A 16,774-nucleotide genomic window follows, 5' to 3' on the forward strand; every position below is an offset into this window, starting at 1 on the left:
AGAGCTGAAATCAAATATGCTGAGCCCTGTATGTATTCCAAACAAATATTATACCCTATATATTGGGAATCACCTTACGATTTCCAAATATAAATAGTCATATTGGCCAAAAATTCCATATCAGTGCATCGCTAATACTGATATCTAACAATAGTAATTTAGAAAATTTACTTTCTGCCTTCAAAAGGTTTTAACAACTTCATAAGACTGGGAAATATCAAATAAAACAAAAACAACTTAACATTCTGAGACACAAAGTCTTTTTGAGCTCAAGTAGTCATCATAAACTGCACTCATATGAATCATAAATTTTCAAGCTCCACAGAAAAAGTGGGTCAAGCATATATTAAAAGAAGGAATATTTTTGGGTCAACTCCACCTTTAAGGCTGGATGTTTCATCCACATACATTTTTAATCACAAGCACACACCACAGAGATATTTTTCTGGAGAGTCATGCATATCATCACCACAATACACCGCATAATAGACTGGAATGAATGCAGTGAAACACATCGACTGCGATTCCACAGATAAACACAGCATGGACGTCGAGCATTCACAACAGCGTCTCGTTTGAATGAACGATTAATATGCTAAGGCCATTTTAAAACATGAAGTGACATTCCTAAACAGGAGACGTTAAGCAAGCGACTTGTCAGACTCTGAGCTGTCATTTATTACAGATCCTCGACAGTTGCTTCCAAACACGCAAGCCGTTGCGCATTTGGTTTGTTAATGAGGCACTGTATATTTATTACCCTGTTCCAGACAGGCAAATATCTCACTTTCAAGGTACTGCCTAAGGCTTTGCGCTGCCATTTGGTACTTTACACACACCGTTGCACCTTTTAGAAGATATCTGAGCTCCAAACCTCAGTGGGATATTGTTAGTGATCCATATTCAGTATTAAATGGTTAGTTCATCCAAAAATGAAAATTCAGCAATCATTTTCTCACCCTGATGTGGTTCAAGTGCCACATACCCTTCTTTCAGTTAATGTTTACTTGCTACTTGTTTATTATTAACCTTTTGAGGAGACAAACATGGAGCACACACTTTTAGATTTCTTTAAAATTCATTCATTAATTTTTCTTCAGCTCAGTCTCTGATTTAGGTTGCCACAGCGGAATGAACCGCCAACTATTCCAGTATATGTTTCAAACAGCGGATGCTCTTCCAGCTACAACCCAGTATTGGGAAACACCAAATTGGCCATACATTATGGCCAATTTAGTCCATCCAATTCACCTATAGCACATGTGTTTGAACTGTAGGTGAAACCGGAGCACCTGGAGGAAACCCACGCCAACACGGAGATAACATGCAAACTCCACACAGAAATGCCAACTGACCCATCCGGGACTCAAACCTGCGACCTTCTTGCTGTGAGACGACAGCGCTAACCACCCTGCCGCCTTTTTTAAGATTGTTAAAACACAAATAAGAGTAGATTTTACCATTTCAAATGATGCTTTACTCTCATATGTATGACCTAAATGCTGTGTTTTAAATGGATAGTTCCTCCAAAAGTTTAAACTCTGTCTCCATTTACTCACCCTTGATTTTTTGGTCCGTTGAACACAAAAAAAGATATTTTGAAGAATGTTGGGAAACTGGTAATCACTGACATTCATAGTAGGGAAACAAATACCATGGAAGTCAATGGTTATAGGTTTCCAACATTCTTCAAAATATCTTCTTTTGCCTTCAATAGACCTAAAAAAAAAAGTCAAGGGTGAGTAAATGAGGACAGAATTGTAATTTTGGCTGAACTAACCCTTTAAGCTGTTTTCACTGTCGGCAGGAAAAATGCACTGGCGTGTTCGCCGACCCACTACTGTTAACATCACTTGATTAACTTCCTCTTCATGTGATCAAGAGTTTTTTTATCTTCAGATTCATTTTAGGATAATTAACTTATTAAAGTGAAGAATAGTGATAGGCTTCAGTGCTTTTAATTGCTTTAAGAGCTTCTCCGTTGTATGAAGAGGAGGCAGATGTAAATATCAGCAAATGTCTCAATTGACAAGTTTTGATTAGTTTTATGTTTTGATTATTACAGTTGTAATGCTGATCCCTGTTCAGTACCAATATATATACTTTATATATATATATATATATATATATATATATATATATATATATATATATATATATATATATATATATATATATATATATATATATATATATATTATATTTCTTTATTCATGGTCCAAAAAGAAATAAAGTCATATAAGGTGTTACAACAACACCGGGGTGTATAAATGTTCACAGAATTTCCATTTTATTGTGCACTATCCCTTTAAAGTCACCATGAAATTAAAATATACTCTTATTGTTATATTTATGTAGTAGTGCTTGTTATAAACAATGTATCTGCACATTTTTTGTAAAAAAATTTTTGCCCTCATAGTTTTTAATCTAACATCATAACCTTCCCAGCTCCCTAGAAATCACTTTTTTTTCACGTCTGGTCACATGGAATACCTTTAGGGCGGGGCTATCAGGGCGTGTCTTGTTTCTTACCTGCTTTCCTCCATTTGTCAGTCTTCCTCATTTTGCTAGCAACACCCATCTTCCAATGCTCCAATCGGTTCCTAAAAGACAAAATCATGCACCGCCCTACAATTTTATCTAATTTCAGTTTCAATTTTATGTAAAAATGATCAGTCCTCCTGTGACTTGTTTTTTCTTTTTCATTTCCCAAATGATGTTTAACAGAGCAAGATTTTTTCACAGTATTTCATATAATATTGTTTCTTCTAGAAAAAGTCTTATTTGTTTTATTTCAGCAAGAATTTTTTTTTTATATATAAAACTAAGGTCAATATTATTAGCCCCCTTAAACTATATATATATATATCGTTATATATATATAGTTTCCCAACATTCTTCAAAATATATTTTTTGTTTTCAACGGACCAAAAATTCAAGGGTCAGTAAATGGAGACAGAGTTTGAACTTTTGGAGGAACTATCCATTTAAAACAGCATTTTAGGTCATACATATGAGAGTAAAGCATCATTTGAAATGGTAAAATCTACTCTTATTTGTGTTTTAACAATCTTAAAAAAGGCGGCAGGGTGGTTAGCGCTGTAGTCTCACAGCAAGAAGGTCACTGGTTTGAGTCCCAGATGGGTCAGTTGGCATTTCTGTGTAGAGTTTGCATGTTATCTCTGTGTTGGCGTGGGTTTCCTCCAGGTGCTCTGGTTTCCCCCACAGTCCAAACACATGTGCTGTAGGTGAATTGGATGGACTAAATTGGCCATAATGTACGGCCAATTTGGTGTTTCCCAATACTGGGTTGCAGCTGGAAGAGCATCTGCTGTTTGAAACATATGCTGGAATAGTTGGCGGTTCATTCCGCTGTGGCAACCTCTGATAAATCAGAGACTGATTTATATATGTGTGTGTGTGTGTGTGTGTGTGTGCGTGTGCGTGCGTGCGTGCGTGCGTGTGTGTGTGTGTTGATAGATAAATAACCAAGTTAAGCCTTTAAATGTCACTTTACACTTTAAGCTGAATACTAGTATCTTGAAAAATATCTAGTAAAGTATTATGTACTGTCATCATGGCAAAGATAAAAGAAATCAGTTATTAGAGATAAGTTAATAAAACTATTATGTTTATAAATGTGTTGAAAAAATCTTCTCTCCGTTAAACAGAAATTGGGTGAAAAAGTACAGGAGGGGTAATAATTCTGACTTGTAACTCTGTCATATATGCGAAAAAACCTCCATTTCATGGTGACTTTAAGTGGATTTAATCTGAATTAAAGCAATTTCATAATACCTGCATATACTAGAACTACCAATCCTCATCAGCAGTGTATATATAGATGTTTGGATATGGAGTGAAACTATCCTTCACGTTCAGACAGCAAATCCCAGCTGGATTGAACACCTATGCTGTTTGTCCGCTGGGCTGGTCTCCGCTTCCAAGGTCTGACTCTGCTTCCCCGCTCGCACCTCCTCTGCGTGCGGATAGTCGGTCCAGAGATTTAGGAGAGCAGTTTTGATTCCTCCTACTGAAGCAGCTGGTTATGTCTGCTCTGAACGAGGGTGTGAAGAAACCGTAGATGACCGGATCACAGCATGTGTTGAGGTTACCAAAGACGAAGAGGGCGTGATGGACGTATTCCGGCGTGACCTGCAGCATTCGGGGCTGAAACCAATACCAGATGCCCAGCAGATAATACGGCGTCCAGCACACCACAAATGATGCCACGATGATGATGGTCATCTTCAGCGTCTTCATGCGTGCCTTCGGGATCATGTCGGCTCCACTGCGTCTCAGACAAGGCTCCCCACCTAGAGAAACAAACATACAGTTGAAGTCAGAATTATTAGCCACCCTGTATAATTTTACTCAATTTCTGTTAAATGGATGAAGATTTTATTTATCATTTTTTTATTATATATATATATTTTTTTAATTATATATATATATATATATATATATATATATATATATATATATATATATATATATATATATATATATATATATATATATATATTTTTTTTTTTTTTTTTTTTTTTATTATATTATTATGATTTTTATTTACATCATTTGGGAAATATTTGAAAAAGAAAAAAAAAATCACAGGAAGGCTTATAATTTTGAGGAGATGCATGCTGATATATAAATTAGATCAGCACAATGTATCGAAAAATTGTTATTGCGAGAACAGTATTTGCAATATCCATATCGCAGAGAAGTTAAATTAGTTCTATGTGCCAAGCATTTCTGTGCTACATGCATAGATTGTTTATCTAAATCTGACCAATCAGATGAGGCCTTTACTTTTTTTCATCGCCACCTCTTCAATAGGTACTGTTAGGTGAAACTAGAGCTGAAAATAAATACTAATACGGGCAGTGGTGTAAAAACAAATTACAACTACTCAAACTACTGTAATTAAATAGTAATTTACTAAGTAGTTTTAAAAATGTGTGCTTTTACTTTCCCTTGAGTACATTTTAGTGCAGTATCAGCACTTTTACTCCACTACTTTCCTTTAACCTGCAGTCACTACTTTATTTCCTGTCTGTGGGTATTAGAAAAATCAGTCCTGTGATTCCTGTCCAATCAAATCACACACAGAAGGTAAATCGCATCATAATGAACTACCTCAAGACATGGGTGATTTATAATTGCAGCAAATTGTTAGAAAGCATTAAAAGTGAAATGGCCTTAAACACTCAGCTGGCACAAGACGTCAACATGACATCAGATTGACGCTATACCCCTATGTCATGGTGGCGTTGCGTTTTGTTTGGAAATGAAAATTGGGTTGACATCAGAACCCAATGTCAGGCCTACGTCAAAGTCCAACTCCCAAACTAAAATCAACCAAATATCAACATCTAATGTTTTTACAGCTTGACATTGTGTGGACGTTACCACTATGACGTCTATCAGATGTTGGATTTTGGATGCCATACCTGAGAAATAAATATCAGTATTTGACGTCAATATGACGTTGGTTTAGGATGTTGGCTCGACATTGGATTTTGGTCACTTTCTAACACAACCTAAAATCAACATCATTTTACATCATTATTGGACATCCAAATAACGTTGCCCTTAGACGCTGGCTAGATTTGAATTTGATGTTGTGTGCCTGCTGGGCAATAACTAAATGCACTACAAATTGTTACGTTTACACATATCCACAAATTACATGTAAATGCATCACCTTTTCCCAGCGTAATACTCACTACTCTTGAGTACTTTTGAAAGGTCTACTTTTTACTCATACTTTGAGTAATATTTACAACAGATACTTTTACTCTACTTGAACTACATTTTAAGGCAAGTAATAGTACTTTTACTTGAGTATGATTTTTCAGTACTCTTTCCATCACTAAATGCAGGACACAAGAGAAAAAAATGACAACAGCCAGTAGTCATTTGTGGTATTTTAAAGTCTAAATGTTTGCTTCTTGACAACTTTATTTTTTTTCATTTAATTAGCCCAGAAAAATATCTATTACCTGTTTATTTGAGTATGATCATAGCAAATAAAACGAATTAATTGATGATAAAATGTTTTGCAAGTTAGTTATATTGTAAGAAATATTGTTATTGCAACACTAAACAACACTGCATATCGCATATTTTCCCAGTATTGTGCAGTTCTAATAAAAATATAGTTTACTCAATATTTATACAGTTGGTCGAATTGAGGCATGTATTGTAATCTGTGAAATTCTGAATGAAACTTAATTCTGAAAATTTGGGATGATGTGTAAAATGCAGCATCAAGTATATGTGATTTGGTAATTTGGTTGTTAATCATTTAATTCAGTAGTTTCCAGGGGACTCCTATTTTAAGATTGAAAATCCTTAACAACCCCTCACCCCCTTTAGATTTTTAGCATAGACAGCACTTTTTGTTTATCAGTTACAGTTCTGCAAAGTGAGTGCAAATGTTGATTTTCATATTGGTCTTAAAAACTGCAGCCTAAACAGAAATGTTAATACATTTCTAGCACTGGGTGGTGTTTTTGAAATGGCAGAACAGAGACTTTTCCTCCTTAAACACTGCACACAAAACTCTTAAAGAAAAAAACGAAATGTCATCAAAAGTTTTCCAAAGACAGTCAGTTCAGTCTACTTTTTTTATACTTCATTCATAATTATTGTAATTTCCTTCAGCACTCAGTATAAGTCAAGACGTTGTTTTATCACAGCATTACAGTCCCCAGGATCAAAAATCTGTCTTTAATTTGGACTGCAATGCTGTTTTTAGATCTACTACAGCTGTGAACTGCTATAAGCTCTTCGTCTGATACATTTTGCCTCAATCTGGGAATTTGGATGCAGTTACGCTGTATGACAGGTACCATGTCAGAAGACAGCAGAAATCAATTACCCTTGCCTTTACCACGAGGCATCTGGCGGTTGATTTCCACGAGGATTCGGGTATAGCAGAAGCTCATTACCAGTAGAGGGAACACATACAGGGTGACAAAGTGGAACATGTTGTAGGCTGTTTCCTGCCAGCGGTGCTGGAAGCTTCCATGTGTTGCACACTGCACAAAGTCAACTCCTTCAGCTTTAATTGCCCTGAAAATAAATAACTGAAACAAGAAAAACAATTTGTAAAGATCAGTTTTTTGTTCTGTTGTTAGTCTGGACTTGTTTTTAAAGGTACTGTAGCTGGAAACTCTTTATTCATTATCCCCATAAGACAATATTGACTATAAGTAACTTTGCAACTACTGTACATGTCATCTAGCAATCATCAGAGTATTATTAGTCTGTTCCAGACCCCTTTAGAGACTAAAACCTTGTAATTTCAACTGTCTGTCTGTTTTGGGTCCCGGACGAGCCCCCATTTCTGCTAACATTTTTTGATGGTCTCCCAATAGACTGTAGATGTCATATATCAATCACTAGCATATTCTGACAGTCTGTTTTGGACCTCTTTAGACACTAAAACCTTGTCATTTCAACTGTGTCTGTTGAATCCCGGACAAGCCCCCATTTCTGCTAACATTTTTTAAAGGTCTTCCAATAGACAGTACATGTTGTCTAGAAGTCATTAGAGTATTATTAGTCTATTTTGGACCTCTTTAGAGACTAAAACCTTGTCATTTCAACTGTCTGTTTTGGATCCCAGACGAGCCCCCATTTCTGCTAACATTTTTTATGGTTTTCCAATAGACATCTTGTTGGTTATAAATAAATTTGCAACTATTATGTCATTTAGCAGTATTAGTACATTGTCTGTTTTGTATCAATGACTTTATTGACTTCTAGTTTAGGTGTAGATTTAGTCAACAGAGTATGAGTATATACTCTTGTCTGTTTATTTGGGACCCCGGACAAGTCATTTATGCTAACATTTTTTGATGTTCTTCCAATAGACTGTAGATGTCATCTAGCAATCATTAGTGTATTATTACGGTCTGTTTTGGACCCCTTTAGAGACTAAAACCTTGTAATTTCCATTGTCTGTCTGTTTTGGATCCCGCACGATCCCCCATTTCTGTTAACATTTTTTGATGGTCTTCCAATAGACTGTACATGGCATCCAGCAATCATTAGAGTATTATTAGTTTATTTTGGACTTCTCTAGAGACTAAAACATTGTATTTTTAACTGTCTGTCTGTTTTGGGTCACGGACGAGCCCCCATTTCTGTTAACATTTTTTTGATGGTCTTCCAATAAACATTGTTAACTATAAATAATTTTGTAACTACTATGTCATCTAGCAGTATTGGTACACTGTCTGTTTTGTATCCTTGACTCTATTAAGGTCTAGTTTACATATAGATATAGCCAACAGAGTATTAGTACACACTCTCGTCTGTCTTTTTTGGGTCTCGGATGAGCCCCCATTTCTGCTTGCATTTTTTGATGCTCTTCCAATAGAGTTCCTGTTTACTAAGTAACCGTGCAACTACATGTCAACTAAGTAATTTTTGAATTAGTACATTGTAGAACGTCTATTTTGAATATCAGACAAGCTTCCATTTCTGCAAAACTCTTTATTTTGGTGGTTTCCTTTGGACAGTGTGTTGCCTATAAGTAAATTTGCAGCTATATGTCAACTTTCAGTCATTAAAGTGTGAATAGACAGTCATAATATCTTTAATTTTATTTTTAGTGTATCTAACAGACATCCTAGTCAATGCTAGTAACTTTGCAAGTTCATGCCAACTTATTCTTCTTGTCCTAGCCCTAATCTAACAGTCGACTAAAATTCTAATGAGAGTAAGATGTAGATCGATGTTTAAACAACACATATTTTACATAAATTCAGAAAGCTTTATGTTTTATGGCTGTTCAATTTTGTGAAAAATTTGGAGGCCTGAAAAACTAAACTTTTGAAAACCACTTTCAAAGTGCAAGTATTTAAAAATTATAACATTGTCGTCTTTGTGTAAACCACAAAAAATGGGATTATGTGAAAACTATGATGTGTATGCATAATAATGTTCAGTCTAGAGGAATTCACAAGTATTTTCAACTAAAACATCTAATGACAGACTACTGGACTGTTTGAGTGCAGATGTGTAATGTCATAAAGTGACACTGCTAACTGCTGGCCTGGCATTAAAAGTACAGCGTTTTAGCCATTTTCACTGATTTGTATAAAGTTTGCATGCTGAACTTTACTGAATGTAAAGGAAAAGCCTATACATCATATTGTATTTTACATTTACATTGTATTTTTGTCATAAAACAGTATATAACAATGCTGCCTCATTGTAGATACGTACCCCTGTCTACATTTCTGGAGAGCATGAATTATGTAGCCAGAGATACGACTGGCTGCATTTCGTATTGATGCAATCTATAGGGTGGTATGACACTGTCGACGGCTACTGTTCATTTTAGCCTTACCAGCTGACCGCTTACCGCTTGTGTAACCAGTTTGCCCAGTAGCTCACTGTGTATGCTGGTAGACTTTGGACGTGAAGATGAGTTGACAGTGACGACAGGGTTTGAGTCTGGCGAAGAATGGTTCCAGAAACCAGGTAAAACAAAAATGAGTGAATAAAAACAACATGCTGAAAACGTAGTGAAATCACGCGGCTTTTCTAGATTGCTTTTGAAAACACTTTCCTTTGGGTTTAGAGAAGGGCATGGGTGGGTCAGTTGGTGAGTCATTCAGTTGACAGCAAGCTGGCCTGGTTGGCTGAAGTGTGTATTGTGCCCTCTGGTGGATTTATGCAAGAAGAGGATGCACAAGAGAAATCTGTGATCATCAAAAAGCCTACACAGCGGCCTCTGGTGGAAACTGCGAGGAGACTTACCTAAGGTTATACATTTCATTGTCCCCAGAAATGTAGACCTGGATACATATCAGCAATTAGCCTGGGTCTGTATATACACAATTAAAATTCCATCGTTATTTGGGTATATATCATCTGTTGGGTGTATATTAAACATCACATGAACAAACAAAAACCTTGGCATCATCTCAACATACTTTTGTTTAAGTGTATTACTATTACTAAGTGTATTTAAGTGTATTTTAAGTGTATTACTATTTGCATTTATTTATTTATTTATCTTTTCGATATTTAATTATTTTTATCATAAATATTTTTTAATATTTTAATTCTTGTGAGATGAAAATAGCTTTTTATTACCTTAAATGTGGGGATGGGTAGTGAAACTCGGTACTTTATCGATATCGGTGCTACATTATAAAAACCGAAGTATCAATAATCTCTGACGTTAACGATTCTACCTTTCTAATTTGCGATATTTGATATTCGTCTGCACAGTTGGCAATCTCACATAAGAAATGCTCGTGTTTCTGGCAAGGGCATCAAGTATAAAAGCCTTCACAATTCTCGTCTGTGCGCGCGCACCCAGCAGAGCCTCGCGCTAAGTGCACACACATAGCTCGCACACACAGTTCGTATGCTTGTGGAATGAACCAAACGGGTTGTATTTCCCCAGTGGACAGCGACAATGCCCATTGCAACAAACGCAACAAGTTGTTTTCTTGAATAAGCGGAAACGCAAGCAATCTGGCTAAGTGAAAGTATCTTTCAAAGTGCATTAACTGCAGAAAGACAAATGAAAAGTTTTTGACTGCCTAGCTACTAACGGTAACATCATGCACATCATTATGCCAGCAGTTAATCACCTAAATTAGTATAAGTTAATATTAATAGTTAAATAAACACACACATTCGGTTACATTGCAAACTGAAATTTTTCTGCAGTTGCCTAAATAAATCTTAAACATTGAAAATGCTTTTATGTCAGCTGTATTTACAAATATAACCTATGAATAGCCTAATAATAAACTATGCTTATTAAGAAATGATAAAAAACAGCTTATTTTTTTTACATTGCAAGATGCTCCAAAACTGTATTAAAAGCACAGTTACCTCCCAAAACAAAGTTAACTAATTAATGTGAATGATTTAATGAAAAATCATAAACATTATCTCATTTAACTGCATTTTGCAAGTCAAAGAGGGTATTTTCAACTGCAGGGAGCACAATAAACCAAGAAAGATCCTGACTTCTGCCAGAAAAGGCAAACATGTTGATTTTTCTCCAGAAGAATGGTTAAAAACTGAGAGTCATTTTCCTTCTAACCATTGTGCCCTCTTTTACAGGAAAAAAAATATTTATTTGTTTGACAATTATTGGTTTCGTTCTATTTTATATATAAAAACTTAAATAAAATAAAGCCTTGTTAATTCTGTTCAATTAGTTTTTTGTTTTTTCATTTAAAAAACACTACAAAAAGTACTGATAGGAGAACCGTTAAAGTACCGAACCGATAAGTGGTATTGATAAAAGTAGTGTAGGGTACATGTGACCATTATGCTTATTTCACAAGTCTTGACGCGTTTTAGTGCTCTTACACTTGATCGCGACACGAGAGTCCATCTAATTCAATGTATCTTCGTTTTATTTTTACATCAGATGTCCACACGTGCCAATGTTGTCAAAATCCACTCACATACAACTTGTTTGTTCAAGCCTGATGAACAATGACTCCAATATTTCACTTCTACGGTCAAAAGCTTGTGCTCTCCAACTTCTGCACATCACACTAAAAACTCACGTGTGTCACACAAAATGTGGGAACATCTAAAGCATATTACACATGCGCAGAAAAGTAACTCAACGTATATGACATGCAAATCAGCACGAACAGTATATGAAAACAGTATACATATAAAAGTATATAACATGCAAGTATAACACAAAAAAAAAATAAAATAAAATAATATATATATATATATATATATATATATATATATATATATATATATATATATATATATATATATATATATATATATATATATATATATATAAAAATTACCTAGAACAATAAACTATTAAATATGGCTCCTACAAGTAGTAATACTGTTAAACCATTAACGATACCCATCCCTACTTAAATGTGCAATATCAGAGAATTTCGGATGCAGCTTGAGTTTCCATGGTTTCCCAAAAGATGAATTCTTAAGAAAAAAAGTGGACTCATAATGTGAGACATGAGTATTTAGTAATTGCATATAATTACCTTAATTATCCTTGGGGAAACTATGGAAACTCACAGGAAGTGAATTATCTTTGCACATCTGAGATACACAAAAGAAATCATCATATTTCAACAGTAAATCTCAACAAATAGAGGTATTTTTGATCCTTTCTATGTCATGAATGCTTGTCAATGGATGCTCTCTCTCAATAGTACTGCAGGTGACTTTATCAGTCTAGTTTTTGGATGCTGCTTGATGTCAAATGGGTTTTTAGTAAAGGGAAAACACATTCTGCTATCTCCGTTGAACTCGGATCATGCATTGTATATTCTTGTCATGTTATCACCTTCTGCTTTCAGATAAAGGAAATTCGTTTGCATTATTTGTCCGTCAGACACACCTCTCTATTTTCTCCCACGCAATCTATCAGGCAGCACACAGTGTGAGAGGGAAGCCCACATTTTTATTATTTCTTTCCTCTGGAGGATGTGTGTGCACTGAATACAGGAGTGATGCAGTGTGGATGTTTTTATACCTACAATTCACCACCCACTCGCTTGTCTTTAGAGTTGTGTCTCTTTTCCCATTATTTGCGGCTGCCTAACTGTCCTTGTCTAAGTCGAGCTTCTTTATCTTCCTTTTAATGATTTTAAAAGCCACGGTCACATCCACAGGCTGCTAAAAACGACAGTACTGAAATTAAGTGCAGAGAGAAACCGTTTTATCAGAGGGAAAGATTGGAGAATCACGCTGACAGGATTCAGTCAGGCGTTTCACAGGTTACAGAAAATGCCCTGGGAATTAGCGTAGCTTGACAAATAGGATCTATAATCAATGTAGCAAGTGCTCGTAGAAGAGTTACTGATTCAGGGTCAGTTATTGCACCACTTTAAGCTGCAAGTCATCACTTAAAAAGAAACGCTGTACATTGGATGCTTGTGTGGTAAACAGAAAGTTGGCGTTTCAGTTTAATCCTGAATTTTGCCATGTTTTCTGCAACCCAGGCTCATTGTGGATACATACCCATGTCTACATTTCTGTGGACAGCGAAATACTTGACCATAGGTACGTCTGATCGCAATTTTTGTTTTTGCAAATCCACCAGAGGCCGCTGTGTACACTTTTTGATGATCTCAAATTTCTCTCTGGCATCCTCTTCTGGCATAAATCTACCAGAGGGCGCAATACACACTTCAGCCGACCAGGCCAGCTTGTTGTCGACTGACTGACCGACCCACCCACTCCCTCCCTAAACCCAACCGACAGTGTTTTCAAAAGCAATCAAGGAAAAGAAAAGCCATCTTAGCCACACGATTTCACCACTTTTTCAGCCTGTTGTTTATTGTTTATTTTATTTTTTACTCTTGTTTTACCTGGTTTCTGTTCTTCACCAGACTCGAACCTCGTCGCAGTCAACTCTGCTCCGCAAGTCCACCAATGTACGAGGTGAGCTACTGGGCAAATTGGTAACCCCGGAAAAGCCGTCCACACGGAGGTAAGGTCAGACGGAGGTCAGCTGCTGGAGCTAAAAATAAACATTAGCCGTTGGTGGATTTGTACCGCCCCATAGCGTTTATTTTAAAGACGTAGCTCTGGCTACATAATTCGTGCTCTCCAGAAATGTAGACAACGGTACATATCCACAATGAGCCTGGGTTGGTTTTCTGTCTTAAAGGTCAATTGTATTGTTTTTGCATCACATGCATCACTAAATCGAATTGCACAACTGTTTTCAAACAGGTTTCCAAAAATTGCTATTAAGAGGTTGTTTACTGACTAAAGGGAAAGTTCAACCAAAACTGAAAATTCTGTCATCCTTTTCTCACCCTTTACTAGTTCCAAACCTTCTTCTGCCACACTCAAATGAAGATATTTTCAAATAAGCTGGAAAACTGCAACCACTGAACTCGGTATTTGATTTTTCTACTATGGAAGTCAATAGTTTCAGGTTTCCGGATTTCTTCAAAATATATTTTTTGGTGTTGAACAGAATAAAGAAACTTATAAAGGTTTAAAACCCACATGAGGGAGAATAAATAATAAGGTCACTTTCATTTTTAGGTGAACTGGCCCTTTAAGAACAACAGACTGAATATGACAGATACACTGAAAAAATGTTTTTAAGCTAAGTGGTTGCAAACAATTGATATGGACTGAATTTAAACAAACTAATTAAACGTAGTAATGTTCAACTTAATTTGTTTGTTTAAATTTAGCCCATATAAATTGTTTGCAACCACAAAAACATTTAGTAAATCTAATGAATCATTTTATTTTCAGTGTACATCATCAGATTTTCAGTCCTCAGGCAACCTCAATGACATATACTTATATGACTTTTAGCCAGACATAACAACTGTTCTGAAATATTCCCTGCTGATTTTGTAAACCGGGTTGTAAAAAATGTAATCGCTACAAACATAATCAAATTAAGGCGAATGTGTTGATAGTTGCCTCTTCATATTAAGCTGAAATCGCACAAAATATTTTAATGAAAAAAGACAGACATCACCTCTAACAAATGCTTTCCAGCAACATTATCATCCATCTGTGAATCCTCTGAGACAGGATCATGCTGCTTCATAACAAGACAAGACCAGCACACGTCAGCTTCCATTAAAATAACATCTCATTCACTTACCTGTGGAGAGGCGAGCAGTACACGTTTCACGGGTTACAGAAAATGACCTGGAATTAGCGTCACTTGACAAATAGGATCTATAATCGATGCGGCAAGTGCTCACTGAAAACACACTGACCCGGGGTCAGTTATTGCACCACTTTGAAGAAATGCTCAAGCTTAGATGCATGTGTGGTAAACAGAAGAAGGCTGTTTCATTTTGATTGGCTTTGAAACAGAACTAAACTTGGTTCAGTTTGGAGATGTGCCAGTCTTCTGACTCAGAGGTGAAACATGTCATTTTTGTGTCACCACTAGCATCACTAGATTGAATTGCACAACAGGTTTCAGAACACATTTCCATCTGCTGTTGGTGGGACAAGCAGGTAGTTTCATCAATTAAGCTTGTGTTGTTTTCAACTAGTTAGGATACATTACGTACGTGGCGAGCCACTGAGCAAACTGGTAACAGTGGAAAAGCTGTCCACATGGAGGTAAGCGGTCAGCCGGTAACAAGCCGTTGGTGGTGTCATACGGCCCATTTTGGCCCATATCGTTTGTTTTAAAGACGAAATGCAGCCATACATAGCTCTGGCTACATAATTAGCGCTCTCCAGAAATGTATACAGTGGTACGTTTTCACAATGAGCCTATGTTGAATTTTTTACAGTAGATAACATACAGATTTTAAAAAATTATCTGCTAATCCTCAGAGGCAAATTTAGGCAGGTTAACACAGTAACAAGATGAAACCAACACAAATAGCAGCTTCAATTTAAATAACATCTCATTCACTTACCTGTGGAGAGGCGAGCAGGACGCTGAGGATCCAGGCAGCGAGCAGCATCCTTCTGTTCCTGCGACCGGCATCCAGAGCCTCCAGTGGGTGCAGGATGGCATGATGCCTGTCCAGACTCACAACCACCAGGATAAATGCTGCAGAATGCATGGCGAAGAGCTTGAGGAAGCAGAGGAGTTTGCACATGGCGTCGCCGGCGTACCACTGCACTGTAATATTCCATATGGCATCCAGCGGCATCACCACGAAAGTCATGACCAGGTCTGCGGAGGCCAGGCTGGCGATGAGGGGCCGCAAGTGGGACGCCAGGTGTCTTCCTCGTCCCCTGGTCACACTGATCAGCACTGAGAGGTTACTAACCGCAGCGAAGACGAAAAGCACCAGCGTGGCCACCACACGGAAACGAGCTGCTGTGGTGAATGTGGGAGTCTCCCATTGTGGAGCAGAGGAGCTCGCAAGAGAAGAGTTCTCTAAAAGGCTGATCAGACTCAGAGACACATTACCTGACATCCTGTGAAGGGAGAGAGATGTTTTAGTGCCATAGAAGGATGGATGGATAGATAGATAGATGGATTGAATGATAAAATCAGAAATGTGAAAGAGATGTTTTGATAGATAGATAGATAGATAGATAGATAGATAGATAGATAGATAGATAGATAGATAGATAGATAGATAGATAGATAGATAGATAGATAGATAGATAGATAGATAGATAGATAGATAGATAGAAAAAATGATGGATGGATGGATGGATGGATGGATGGATGGATAAAACAATAGAACAATAGATAGACGTAACGATAGATGGATTGATAGATAGATGGAATAATAGATCAAATTATCGATTGATGAATGGATGGAATGATACATAGAAGTAACGATGGATGGATGGATGCAGTGATAAAAATATGGATGGATGGAACAATAGATAGAAGTAACAATAAATGGATGAATGGAACAATATATAAAAATATCCATGGATGGATGGATAGAAGAATGGATGGATAGATGGAGTGTTAGGTAGAAGTAACGATGGATGGATGGAACTCAGACTCAAGAGACACATTACCTGACATCCTGTGAAGGAAAAAAAGATGTTTTAGGGGCATAGAAGGATGGCTGGATTGAACGATAGATGGATAGAATGATTGATGGATTGAATGATAGAAATGTGAAGGAGAAAGAGATGTTTTATTAGATAGATAGATAGATAGATAGATAGATAGATAGATAGATAGATAGATAGATAGATAGATAGATAGATAGTAATCCAATTGATGGATGGATCAATAGATCAATGGAACGATAGACAGAAGTGTAACAATAGATGGATGCATGAAACAATAGAACAATAGATAAAAGTA

At 36.5% G+C, this 16,774-nt stretch overlaps 1 protein-coding gene across 1 annotated transcript; it reads right to left on the reverse strand.

The window, feature by feature from the left end:
• Positions 1-3,832: 3,832 nt before the first annotated feature.
• On the reverse strand, positions 3,833-15,917 carry gnrhr1 (gonadotropin releasing hormone receptor 1). The gene is made up of 3 exons (XM_056479909.1): positions 15,408-15,917; positions 6,887-7,094; positions 3,833-4,316 (listed from the first exon to the last, which is right to left on the reverse strand). The coding sequence occupies exons 1-3, from the start codon at positions 15,915-15,917 to the stop codon at positions 3,910-3,912; spliced, it is 1,125 nt and encodes a 374-aa protein (XP_056335884.1). The 3' UTR covers positions 3,833-3,909.
• Positions 15,918-16,774: the final 857 nt, after the last annotated feature.

The sequence above is a fragment of the Danio aesculapii genome, chromosome 19 (genome assembly GCF_903798145.1).
Source record: "Danio aesculapii chromosome 19, fDanAes4.1, whole genome shotgun sequence".
Lineage (NCBI taxonomy): Eukaryota > Metazoa > Chordata > Actinopteri > Cypriniformes > Danionidae > Danio > Danio aesculapii.